The sequence below is a fragment of the Salmo salar genome, chromosome 20 (genome assembly GCF_965601325.2).
Source record: "Salmo salar chromosome 20, fSalSal1, whole genome shotgun sequence".
Lineage (NCBI taxonomy): Eukaryota > Metazoa > Chordata > Actinopteri > Salmoniformes > Salmonidae > Salmo > Salmo salar.
In genome coordinates, this window is record NC_138310.1 from 25,858,209 (window position 1) to 25,871,163 (window position 12,955).

Genomic DNA, 12,955 nt, shown 5'->3' on the forward strand with positions numbered 1-12,955 from the left:
CTCCCAAACAAAGAGGGCTTTTGCCAGGGGTGAACCCACAGATGAATTTCAACCAAAGACTTGTAATTTTACCTTGCTAAAATGATTAAGATATTATATAATTAACTCATTTGGAAGTGTTTTCACAAAAGCAGACTTTTCTGGGAAAAGCCCCCACTTCATTTTATCCACAAGAGGGTTTGTATTACCAAGTGTCTTAAACCCTAATCCAAAACTCAAGTCAAAGCAAATGTGTGCTATGAAACTGGCCAGTAAAGCAAGTGTCTGAAATAAAAATGATATACAAAATGTCACTGAAAGGATGTTCACTCAGTACATGCACCGTCATCTAGACAGCATTTTCTCTCCACCTGAACCCCCTAGGTATAGTTGGACAGGGCTGAGATGTCAGACGAGTAGATTCAAAAAGGTGGACACCTACAGAGGGGACAAAAGGGAGGCCAGGTTAGGGGTAAAAAGGTGGGGTATCGTTTTAACATGGCCGTGAGGATTGTAACTCTAGCAGACAGGTGAAAGTACAGGAACAGGGAGTGAGGCCAAAGAAGTGAGGCCAAAGAGAAGAATAGCAGGAGTGGACAGATTTTCTCACGCAAATATTCTGCAGGGAAAGAAAATAGGTCTAAAGCGTGCTGAAGCAGGCCCTCCATCAGACCCTGCCTTCCGCCCAGGGGAGCGGGGCTGTGTGCCAGGGCAGGGGTTATGGGCAGAGTGGTGGACAGGCCAGGGGGTGCCAGGGGTAGGGGCAGGGGGCAGGCAGGCTCTGGGGTGCTTGGGGCACACGCCAATGCAGCTGACAGGATGTTATGTGAAGGAGAGGAGCACAGCGCTCGGAGAGAGATAAACAGAGCAAGAGAGCTAGAAAGAGAGAGAGATGTGAGCGAGTGTGTAAGAGAGGGAAAGTGCAGCTGTATACTGCTTGTCAGGGAGCTTGGAGTATGCTTGATGATGAATTCACTACAGAATGAAGGCTGATGGAACAGTGTAGGATCCTGAGATGTTGATCTCTCTTACAGCATCATCTTACCACTGGGTTTTACCATAGCAAACATTATACACTCTTATCACTGGGTTTTACCATAGCAAACAGTATACACTCTTATTACTAAGTAACCTTTTACTGCAGTGGGCCAAATTGGGGTCACACAGACTGTTTCTTGGTAGTCTTAAACAAATCTACTCTGAAACAAAAGTATACAGCTCACACACATGGCTATGGGCTTAGAAAAAGTACACAAATGTAACATGTCAGATATAGATTAGAAATGTTTTCAATGTTGAGTTTGCATCCCAATATTATACTTTATATACATACATCACAGAAGACTGAAATATACTGCTCAAAAAAATAAAGGGAACACTTAAACAACACATCCTAGATCTGAATGAAAGAAATAATCTTATTAAATACTTTTTTCTTTACATAGTTGAATGTGCTGACAACAAAATCACACAAAAATAATCAATGGAAATCCAATTTATCAACCCATGGAGGTCTGGATTTGGAGTCACACTCAAAACTAAAGTGGAAAACCACACTACAGGCTGATCCAACTTTGATGTAATGTCCTTAAAACAAGTCAAAATGAGGCTCAGTAATGTGTGTGGCCTCCACGTGCCTGTATGACCTCCCTACAACGCCTGGGCATGCTCCTGATGAGGTGGCAGCTGGTCTCCTGAGGGATCTCCTCCCAGACCTGGACTAAGCATCCGCCAACTCCTGGACAGTCTGTGGTGCAACGTGGCGTTGGTGGATGGAGCGAGACATAATGTCCCAGATGTGCTCAATTGGATTCAGGTCTGGGGAACGGGCGGGCCAGTCCATAGCATCAATGCCTTCCTCTTGCAGGAACTGCTGACGCACTCCAGCCACATGAGGTCTAGCATTGTCTTGCATTAGGAGGAACCCAGGGCCAACCGCACCAGCATATGGTCTCACAAGGGGTCTGAGGATCTCATCTCGGTACCTAATGGCAGTCAGGCTACCTCTGGCGAGCACATGGAGGGCTGTGCGGCCCCCCAAAGAAATGCCACCCCACACCATGACTGACCCACCGCCAAACCGGTCATGCTGGAGGATGTTGAGGGCAGCAGAATGTTCTCCACGGCGTCTCCAGACTCTGTCACGTCTGTCACGTGCTCAGTGTGAACCTGCTTTCATCTGTGAAGAGCACAGGGCGCCAGTGGCGAATTTGCCAATCTTGGTGTTCTCTGGCAAATGCCAAACGTCCTGCACGGTGTTGGGCTGTAAGCACAACCCCCACCTGTGGACGTCGGGCCCTCATACCACCCTCATGGAGTCTGTTTCTGACCGTTTGAGCAGACACATGCACATTTGTGGCCTGCTGGAGGTCATTTTGCAGGGCTCTGGCAGTGCTCCTCCTTGCACAAAGGCAGAGGTAGCGGTCCTGCTGCTGGGTTGTTGCCCTCCTACGGCCTCCTCCACGTCTCCTGATGTACTGGCCTGTCTCCTGGTAGCGCCTCCATGCTCTGGACACTACGCTGACAGACACAGCAAACCTTCTTGCCACAGCTCGCATTGATGTGCCATCCTGGATGAGCTGCACTACCTGAGCCACTTGTGTGGGTTGTAGACTCCTTCTCATGCTACCACTAGAGTGAAAGCACCGCCAGCATTCAAAAGTGACCAAAACATCAGCCAGGAAGCATAGGAACTGAGAAGTGGTCTGTGGTCACCCCCTGCAGAACCACTCCTTTATTGGGGGTGTCTTGCTAATTGCCTATAATTTCCACCTGTTGTCTATTCCATTTGCACAACAGCATGTGAAATTTATTGTCAATCAGTGTTGCTTCCTAAGTGGACAGTTTGATTTCACAGAAGTGTGATTGACTTGGAGTTACATTGTGTTGTTTAAGTGTTCCCTTTATTTTTTGGAGCAGTGTATAACAAAACCGTTTGACATAGAAACACAGAATTTTCTGTGTTCTAATTTATTTTACTTTATTAATTATGAAATTATTAAAAATATGAATAATATTCCACCCATGAGGACACTAGAGAGCAATTTAGTCATGTGACTGCAGGAATTAAAGTGAGCTTAAAGAGAAACTTGGACATTTTGTCTTATAGGAGTGGTTGATTCATAATTAGTTATTCTTAAATTCCATGAACTTGGATTTATTTCCATTTGAGTATTTCTAACTTGCCTTACAACTGCTCAAAATAATTGTAACTCTGACCAAACTTAACATGAAGAAAAAACACCAAGATTAGTCAAACAAACTAAACTTCCCCTTTACCCTCAGAGTTCACTGTGATGATGAATCCAGCATGACAATGGACAGTCCTGAGGCTGGTCACCACTGTCACATTTCCACACATTTCTATAGTGATTTAATAGCCAATTTGTCTCAATATTCTGCTCAATAAGACAAGATATTCAAAGTAAATGTCCCTCCTCGCCCCTTTTTTAATGGCTGGTGTTAACACAGCTCTTCCTCAGTTAGACATATATCACCAAGGGGGGACGCCCAAAGTGACAGTTCCTTCCCTTTTTAGGGTCAGCGTCCTGTGCAGTGGGGAACTGTGCAGCAGTCTCTCTCTGTCCTCAGCTGTTCTGTCAGTCAGCTCGGCCATCTCAGCACACAGGGTCACCAAGGGTTAAGCAGCATCTGTCATCCAGAGGAACGCCATTCTGTTGGGGGGAGGAGGGGTGCGGTGGGCAGTGAGGTCCCCGTCTGTTTTAAAGGTCCCCACCTCTTCCACCTCTCTCTGCACAACAGGAAGCTCAGGAGAATCTCAGGGGCTAGGCTCAGCCCAGCTCGAAAGATGAGGAAACACTGACATCATTGCCATCCAAACCAGGCCAAAAATAACTCCCCACCCCTTGAAGACCTGTGGCCCCTGCACAAATCCAGTCCCAGGGGGGTCAAACGAACAAGGCATGATGCAGGGACTGAGCCAGTAGTTAAAGGCTCACCAACCATGCCTCTTCCTCTTAAACACAGCCTCTCACCCTACATGGACAGTCAAGTGGAGGGCACCGCGCAGCAACTTGCAGCAAGCATTTAGTCTCCCTTCAGTGTACTAATATATGGACAGTATATACACCACCTGTGTAAGGATAACTTGTTTTTTTAGATATAGTACTGAGAATGGAGGTGAGGGGTCAGCCCATTACATTTCTGCCATGTCCATGTATTTTGGAGTCGGCATTCTAAATGGTGGCCATAGCCCCTAACAGACACCTGGTCCATAGCCCCTAACAGGCATTAATAGCCCCTAACAGGCACCTGGTCCATAGCCCCTAACAGGCACCTGGTCCATAGCCCCTAACAGGCACCTGGTCCATAGCCCCTAACAGACACCTGGTCCATGGCCCCTAACAGACACCTGGTCCATAGCCCCTAACAGGTACCTGGTCCATAGCCCCTAACAGACACCTGGTCCATGGCCCCTAACAGACACCTGGTCCATAGCCCCTAACAGGTACCTGGTCCATAGCCCCTAACAGGCATCAATCCCTGGTCCATTCCTGTGTTTTCTTGGGTGTGGAGCTGCCTTAAAGTGTGGTTGACTCTGCCCATGTCCTTTTAGAAACTGTATCATTTGCCTGTTTTGGTACAGATATGACTTTTTTCCATCCACATGTGACCATTCTCCACAAACAAGAATAAAAAAGTGAATATCTCTCCCGGCAGACGGTGTGCTCTTCCTGCTCTCCAGCGCCGACTCTTGTGGCTGCAGCACTACTGACCTCCAGGAGATGGATGTGGCGGTCTGGAGTCACAAATACACTTTAACACTCCCAAGGAGGTGTATGAATGAACTAGATGTGACTCCAGAGGTGTGTGAGCGAACTTCTTCAAGAGAGGAGAGAAAATAGTCATTTAGACTAAGAACAGTGACCATTTCCACAGCTATCTTTGACATGTTTTTATTTTCTCCATTCAAAACCAGTCCAGGAATGTCATTGTATATTTACTAGATCAACCATTGAGAATTTTGATTCTAATCTGAAACCATGTCATCCATATGTCCAACATCAGAGCCTTCACATGTACCTCATGGGGGTAAGGAGAAAAAGACAGTATGAAAGAGGCACAAATATAAGTAAAACATTGACAAACACTGCTAGATGCCAATATCTCATAGATAATCTCTGACCTGAAAATCCACAGCAACCATACAGTGTGGCAGAATAAGATGGTGCAAATCAACTGATGCTACCTTGTTAGTCAGGCAGTTACCCATCTATTATCTATGCAGACTGAACACACCAGGGTTGTACTCACTACTCCACATCGCAGCAAAATGTGTTTCTTATTGTTCAGGTAGTTCCTCCCCGTTTCCTTCCATTTGGTTTCAAGACCCAGTACCTTCAAAATGAATGCAATTTATTAGGCTTCAGAGTCACACAAACGCTCCTCAACACGTAGAATAACGAAAGAGATGAACACAAACACAAACCAGCCAACAACAGACCATTGCAGAATAAACCATGAAAAAGCCCTCCATTTTGTGTTGAAATTTATTAGGTATTCGATACATTCTGTAGACTTACTGTGGCACAAAAATGGACAGACAGAAATGGCTAAACAAAATGATGTCATACATTCACTACCATGTCCCCTGAATTTCAACAGATGATCAGAAACATTTAAAAGCATTTTTTTTATTCTTGTAGAAATGTAACAGTATATTTAATAAATCATGAACATACTGTACAGTTTTTCTTGTAAAGACTATCTCCACTCTGTCCTTTCCCCACGTCATGGTCTCTACAGTACAGATTGTAAACCACTGTCCTCTGATACACAAGCTGGGTTGCATCATAAGTTATAAGCGTACTATTCAATACAAACAAGAGGTTGTAGACCGACCTTAAGGCATGAATCATATTCAACACTCCTCTTACTATTTGCATTCAAAGAAAGTCTGTAACTGATGGGAAATCTGGACTTTATCAGTCCCATTATGGCCTTGACTTTTCATGTCCTGTCAGTGACTGACATGGGTACTCATGATATATTCTCTCAGTTACAGGAGAGTTCAGCCATCTTAGTTGTCTATCCGCTGGTGAGTTAGTATTGCCCCTCGGAAGTGTGGGGTTGAGCTAGGGTGGAACAACGCATGTATACAAATGACGTCGCCCAGTTCCATTCATACTCTTTGGGTGAGCACTAAACCCAGAACTGAGAAGGTTCTCACAATCCCCCTGAGAGGCTTACACAATATAAAAATATACTATCAATACTGAGCTCTTCAGAAAAAATATTCCATCGGTCTTGGCAGCAAGCACGTCGGTTTATAAAAAGAGGCTGAACGGCTGAGGTTGAATGACAAGCTAAGATACACATGATTATTTATTGTCCCACAAGCACGCCGACATGCACACACTAACATGAAGGCACTTATGTGCTTAAACACACAGAGCAGCATTCAGGCTTTAGCATGGCACTGTCTGACTGGCTTGCTGCTGGGGAGTCATGTCTACATCACTACAGTACCACTGCAGGGAGTAAATCACCCCACCACAGCCCAACAGAACAAACATACAGTACATTAGTGCCATATGTAAAAGGACCTTGAGAACATAGTGAGGTTCAGTTAAACTAGAGGTCATAAAGTCATTGCAAACCGATCAAGCCTAATCTAACCCCCTCCATACGATGGATGAATACCCTGCTGATCAGTGTCCTAGTAGTAAAGCCTGAAAAGACCAACTGGTGCCAGTGTGTAGCCAGAAGGAAAGGCATGGTGGTGTAGTAAGGCACAGCGTGGTGCTGAGTGGGAAGGTCTGAGTAGAGAGTGAAGCTGCTCGCTCTGTAAACAGGCCCAGTCAGGAGAGGCCTGGTATGGGCCGGGGTAGTGGCCTGGTGTGGGTTAGGGTGGTGCTGGGTGTCTGTCTACCTGCTGCCCATGCTCAGCAGGATACGACAAGCAGTAGAATTCCATCCCAGAGAACCACAGGAATAAGGCAGGCAGGCTACTGGTGGTGTGGTGGGGAGCAGAGTGGTGTGAGCAGGGCGTGACAGAGACTGGAGGTGTGTAGCACCATCTGTGACTGTTTTTCAGTGCGGTTTCTCTCTGGGGCCATCCGCTAGGGAGGAGCAGCGTGAGTATGGGGAGTGTGGGAAAAACAGTGAGAGCACCCAACACTCCAACAACAGACACTTCCCTTCAGTTGAAGGAGCCTGCACGGATCTGCCCAGCGTGAGCTCGGGCCAGATCAGTCACCGCAAAGGCATTCACACCTGTGAGAGTGTGTGCGTGCTTGTGTTTGCATGTGCGTGTTTGCACGAGTGTGTGTTTGTGTTCATTTGCATTGGAGTGAGAGTGAAATACCTGTGTGGACAAGATTGTTGGCGTTAATAAGAAGCAGTGCAGAGAGAGGGGGAGAGATTAGGATAGGCACAGGCGCCAAGGGTGTCAGTAATCTCTTAATGAATGCCATGGCAGGAAGGGACATGTAAATGGAGAAAAAAACTTTAAAAAACTGACAGGCTCTCTCTCGCCAGCTAACAGAAAACCACAGAGTTATGAACAGCTAGAAGAGGACTGAGGAGAGAAAGGACATTGTCTTGAAAGGAATGATCTGGAGGAAATATTCACAAATACAAAGGAAAGCTGGCAAAGGCAACAGGCCACTGAGGAACGATCCTCTTTGACTAGAATCGCAAACTACTTAGACCAACACCTGCCATAATGCAATCAGGCCAATTAAATGCTTAAAAAATATTCATCTCTATATCAACAACCAAGCAGCCCTCTAAGCATCTATCAAGAGAAGATATAGGGACTAGTCTTTCAACAACATGGAGGTGGTAGCTGGCTTTACGGAGGACATTGTTGCTTGATATCGTTTTTAGCCTAGGAGATAAAAATGAACTGGAGCTTTATCAGCTAGGATCGTGTCACTTTCAACAAATTAATTATTCTGTGGATAGAATGTCTATGATTGGGTGCCGGCAGGTCAGGGTGCTGGTCTATTGATCAAGTGGAGCAGAGCCCTCATCCTCCACATCCTGAATCAGTAAGGTAAAGGTGGAACGCAGGGAGCCCGCTTCGCATTCTTCATCATCACCACCTTCAGTCTTCATCGCTGTTGTTGTTCAAAACCCTCCTCCGTCTCATTCAGCATCGGCAGCACTGGTTCCCCGTACATTACCGTGTTTGCGAAGCTGAGGCGGAGGAAATGGGAGTGGGGAATGGGAAGAAATAAACAGACATCTATTACATCTCTACAGAGCCCAAACAAGTGGAGGCAGGTTCTGTGAGAGCATGCGTCAACAAGTGGAATTTTGCAAGGAGAAGGGTGTTTGTAACTGTGAGAAATTGGGATGGATGTGGCTGAGAACGCCCATCATTCTGTTCACTGACAAACATTAAGCTCCTTATTCTGCATTAAGAATATCTCTGAAAAATGTACACGTTTCCCTTTGCAAACTGAAAACTGTTTTTTTCTCCAGGAGAACATCTCTAAAATGGTTTGTATCAAGCCCTTGTTTGTCTTGTAGGTAGATCAAGTCATTGTTTTAGGTCCTCACACCGTAAGGCTTTAGAAAGTCAATTAGTGGCTGAATCTGATAGCAGAATACCTTAATGGAACAGTCAAACCACACACTGGCCCTAAACAGAGGACTAGACATATGATGAAATGTGCATGAGGATTCTACCTACCACTTCTCCATCCTTTCTTCCCTCCCTCCCTCTTTCTCAATCACAGCACAGGCTCCTTTTCAACTGCAGAATTCCATTTGTATGTTAATGAGGCAAAGGAAGCCATGTTGAAGGGTTTTTCTCCCCCACCCTCCATCCCCAGCACCTCCCCTCTCCCGCCACCAGCCACCCCGTGTTAGCCCACAAGCAGACAGACAGGCCTGTTAGTGCATCATCTCCAAACCATGGTGTTTCACTCACACAGTGTAGTCCAACCACAACACTTTTGGTCTAAGATCCTGATACACTATTACTACACAACCTTTGCTTGAGCCTCGTTCACCTGAAGCACATGTTCAAAAGTCTGTATATAACCTAAAAAGTCTGTATATAACCTAAAAAGTCTGTATATAACCTAAAAAGTCTGTATATAACCTAAAAAGCTTCTCAGCAATTGAGCTGGTCCATCAACAGGAGCTGGGAGTCTTTTGTTGTGGAACTGGTAAAGAGTAGAAACTCTATGCTAGTCGTTATAATGGTATTCCACTCCTACATATGGGTGCTGTCCTCTGGAGCCTTACAGTACTGGCAAAGTGTGACCCTGGCGACCCCTCAGCTCTGCGGCCCAGGCTAAGCACTCCTCCATGCCGAGGGCCTCTTTGATGGCACCCGCCCGTTTACTTACTCCAGGGGAAAATGGGAAACACATGCAGGACTGGGCGAGATGTAGAGGAAGAAACAGAGCTCCAAATGCTCAGCATTGGTGCCAGGCCAGGAATGCTCGAGCCTGGCCAACTTTGGCCAGTCCGGCCCAGATTCCTCTATTTTTTTTCGCCATGTACGGCCAAAAGCGCTCGCATTGATATTTCAAGTGGGGCTGAGAAGGAGCCAGTAAGTAGTAAGGCCTTACTGAGAATGTACTACACAGACAAATGAGTGTGCCAGAATAAGCTGGTTTTTTTGTGTTCGTTCTCCATATTCTTTACGGCGTTTTTTGGACTACAGATACAAGGCCAGAAACCAGTGCTGACTTTTTTTTGTATGGCTTTGACTGGCTGCCAAAGCCTTTTTAAAACCTGCTCTCTTGCCTTGGTTCTGAGAACAGGCTGCACAGATGTCTGCCCTCACATGGGGAGATTGAGTAGGCACTTACACACTGTCCAAGGCAGAGAGCTTTTCGCCATGTCAGCAATACACTTAACGATCTGGCAAATGCTTCATATTTCTCTGAGATCTGGTGTTATTGATTAACTAATACCAGTCAGAGTTATGGAAGTTCACGTGAGAAGAACACGCATACATACACACTCACACAAACGGTGGCCCATAAAACCTTGTTATGCTCTAACACCACTGTATAAGGAGTGAAAGCAGTGTAGCCATGCAGCAATACAAAGATAACCCAGTGGGAGAAGACAGACAAGGAATCCATGAGAGTTGGTGGAGGAGGAACTAACATGGCTGCTGTCGGTTCAACTCCTCCACCAGTTGCACTTACACAGTCTCCCTCAGACCTACACCTGGGGCAGCTACTCGTCTGAAGCCTTCGTGCCTCGCACAGAGCCCTTTCTACGCATCTAGATGTAAAATCAGAATCAGGGAGGCCTGTCAGAGCAGAGTTTGAGATTGGGGGGAAGGGAAGGGAGGAGCGGGTTCCCACACAAGTTACATGTCTAATGTCTACGACTTTTTAATGACTTGAATGGATGAAAGTATAGTTTAAAATTGGTAATATTTATATTATCTAATAAACACTCAAAATGGACCAACACCATGCCGGTTCCAAAAGGGAGTGGTAGGCTATATTTAAAAATCACCATTATTTCTCATCACAGTTGAGACAGAAAATGTTTTGAAAATAACACATTTCACAGTTTTTCCAGAATAAACAATGTGTGGGAACTCTTGGAGGGGGGTTAACAGGGAAAATTACAGACAGACAGGAAGGAGAAGGGGGCAGCAAATGACAGGAATGTTGAATTCCAGAACCATATCTTTGGGCCAGCAGTGTTTGTACACAGTGTTTGTACATGGTAAAAAAGGGGTATCAGTAGGGGGCAGGTACACAAGAAGACATGTTTGTAATCAACATTCATTAAAGGTCCAATGCAGCCATTTTTATGCCAATATCAAATAATTTCTGTGTAACAATTATGTACCTTACTGTGATTTTCAATTGAAAGTGTCAACAAAAAAATATTCTTAGCAAAGTTCAATTTCTTAAGCTAGAATTTTGCTAGGGCTGCTGAGTGGTCTGAGTTGAAATGGGAAAACTAACAGTTATTTGCAGATATTTGGAACTCTTTCTTATTGGTCTCAGTGTGGATATAGAGATATATATATATATATAAAAAACACAGGAAAATCAAATTTTTGACTGCACTGGACATGTAAAGAAAATATGGTCATTAAATGAATCAGGAAAGAGCGAAAACAGTCATGTAACTTTTGCAATATTATGACAAGCAGCAAATGAATTCATAAATGTGACATACAGCGCATTCAGAAAGTACTCAGACCTCTTGACTTTTTCCACATTTTGATACGTTACAGCCTTATTCTAAAATTGATTAAAATAAATGTCTTTACCCCTCCATCTACACACATAATAAGAAAGCAAAAACAGGTTCAGAAATTTTAGCCATTGTATTAAAAACACAAAACTAAAATGTCACATTTACATAAGTATCCAGATCCATTACAGTACTTTGTTGAAGCACCTTTGACAGCGATTACAGCCTTGAGTATGACGCTACAAGCTCCTGCGTTGTCTTGGTTGTGTGCTTAGGGTTGTTGTCCTGTTGGAAGGTGAACCTTCACCCCAGTCTGAGGTCCTGAGCAGGTTTTCATCAAGGATCTCGCTGTACTTTGCTCTGGTCATCTTTCCCTCAATCCTGACTAGTTTCCCAGTCCATGCCGTTGAAAAACACCCCCACAGCATGCTGCCACCACCACCATGCTTCACTTGGCATTCAGGCCTTAAGAGTTCAATCTTTGTTTCATCAGACCAGAGAATCATGTTTCTCATTGTCTGAGAGTCCTTTAGGTGGCTTTTGGCAAACTCTGTGCCTCGACACAATCCTGTCTCGGAGCGCTAGGGACAATTCCTTCGACCTCATGGCTTGGTTTTTGCTCTGCGCTGTCAACTGTGGGACCTTATATAGACAGGTGTGTGCCTTTCCAAATCATGTCCAATCAATTGAATTTACCACAGGTGGACTCCAATCAAGTTGATGAAACATCTCAAGGATGATCAATGGAAACAGGATGCACCTGAGCTCAATTTCGAGTCTCATAACAAAGGGTCTGAATACTTATGCAAATAAGTTTTTTCTTTTTAATACATTTGCAAAAATGTCTAAAAACCTGTTCCGTTTTGTCATTATGAGGTATTGTGTGAAGATTTATGAGGAAAAACAAATGCAATCTCTTTTAGAATAAGTCTGTAACGTAACAAAATGTTGAAAGAGGGAAGGGGTCTGAATACTTACGAATGCACTGTAAGATGGGGGAAAATGACGTCATAAAAATCATACATGGTTTTAGTTTGTCATAAAAACATGAAAAGCTGATTTATTTACAGCAGTGTAAGCGAGGGGATCATTGATTTGACATATTGAAATAGATAAACAGGGTGTAAGAATAATAATCAGAATTTGACTGGGGAAAAAGCATCTAGGGAGAGATAAGAATTAAGTGAATGTTGTGGGTTTCAGCACCACTAAAAACCACGAATGAAGAAGAGGCCAACCAGCATCACTCCCAGAGGTCCAACTGGGAGATATCTGATGACTATTCTAATAAGCTTCCAAACATCACTCCTCTGTCTCTCTCAGAGGGATGACACCACAGACAGACCAAGACAGCCTGCTACCCAACCATGGTCAAGACCAAGGTTGCAAAATTCCAGGAACATTCAATAAATTCCCTGGTTTTCCAGAAACCCTGGTTGAAGGATTCCAGATTTCCTGCTTATTCCGTGAATCTTCCAACTGGGATTTCGGGAAAACCAGTGCATTTATTGAAGGCAAACACCACTCCCACACTGCACAGTATGCTGGGATGTGCCACCATGACAATGCTAAAGAGATTATGCCTAAAACGGCACACTCGCTCTAAAAGGTTTTGAGCGTTGTACGCCCTGGTAAGTACTGAACGCTCCTCCTGTTGGTAGTCATATATACACGTTCCTCTACATACCTCCTCCAGCTCCTTTTGTGTCTCCGCCTCCATCCGCCTGATGTCTTCCATAGTCAGCTCCACCCACTTGTCGATCCAACAGAACAGCTGGCGATGGAAGTTAGTGAAGATACGCTTCTCTTGCTGGAGGAAAGA

At 44.7% G+C, this 12,955-nt stretch overlaps 1 protein-coding gene across 1 annotated transcript in view; it reads right to left on the bottom strand.

Annotated features, from left to right (window-relative positions):
* Positions 1-5,471: 5,471 nt before the first annotated feature.
* The window catches only part of LOC106580376 (phosphatidylinositol transfer protein beta isoform), a 39,475-nt gene continuing 31,991 nt past the window's right edge, over positions 5,472-12,955 (bottom strand). Inside the window, exons 10-12 of the mRNA XM_014161367.3 lie at positions 12,821-12,943; positions 10,119-10,197; positions 5,472-8,142 (exon numbers count right to left, since the gene is read on the bottom strand). Coding sequence (XP_014016842.1) covers positions 10,150-10,197; positions 12,821-12,943 — 171 coding nt within the window. The 3' untranslated portion in view covers positions 5,472-8,142; positions 10,119-10,149. The remainder of the gene's footprint in view (positions 8,143-10,118; positions 10,198-12,820; positions 12,944-12,955) is intronic.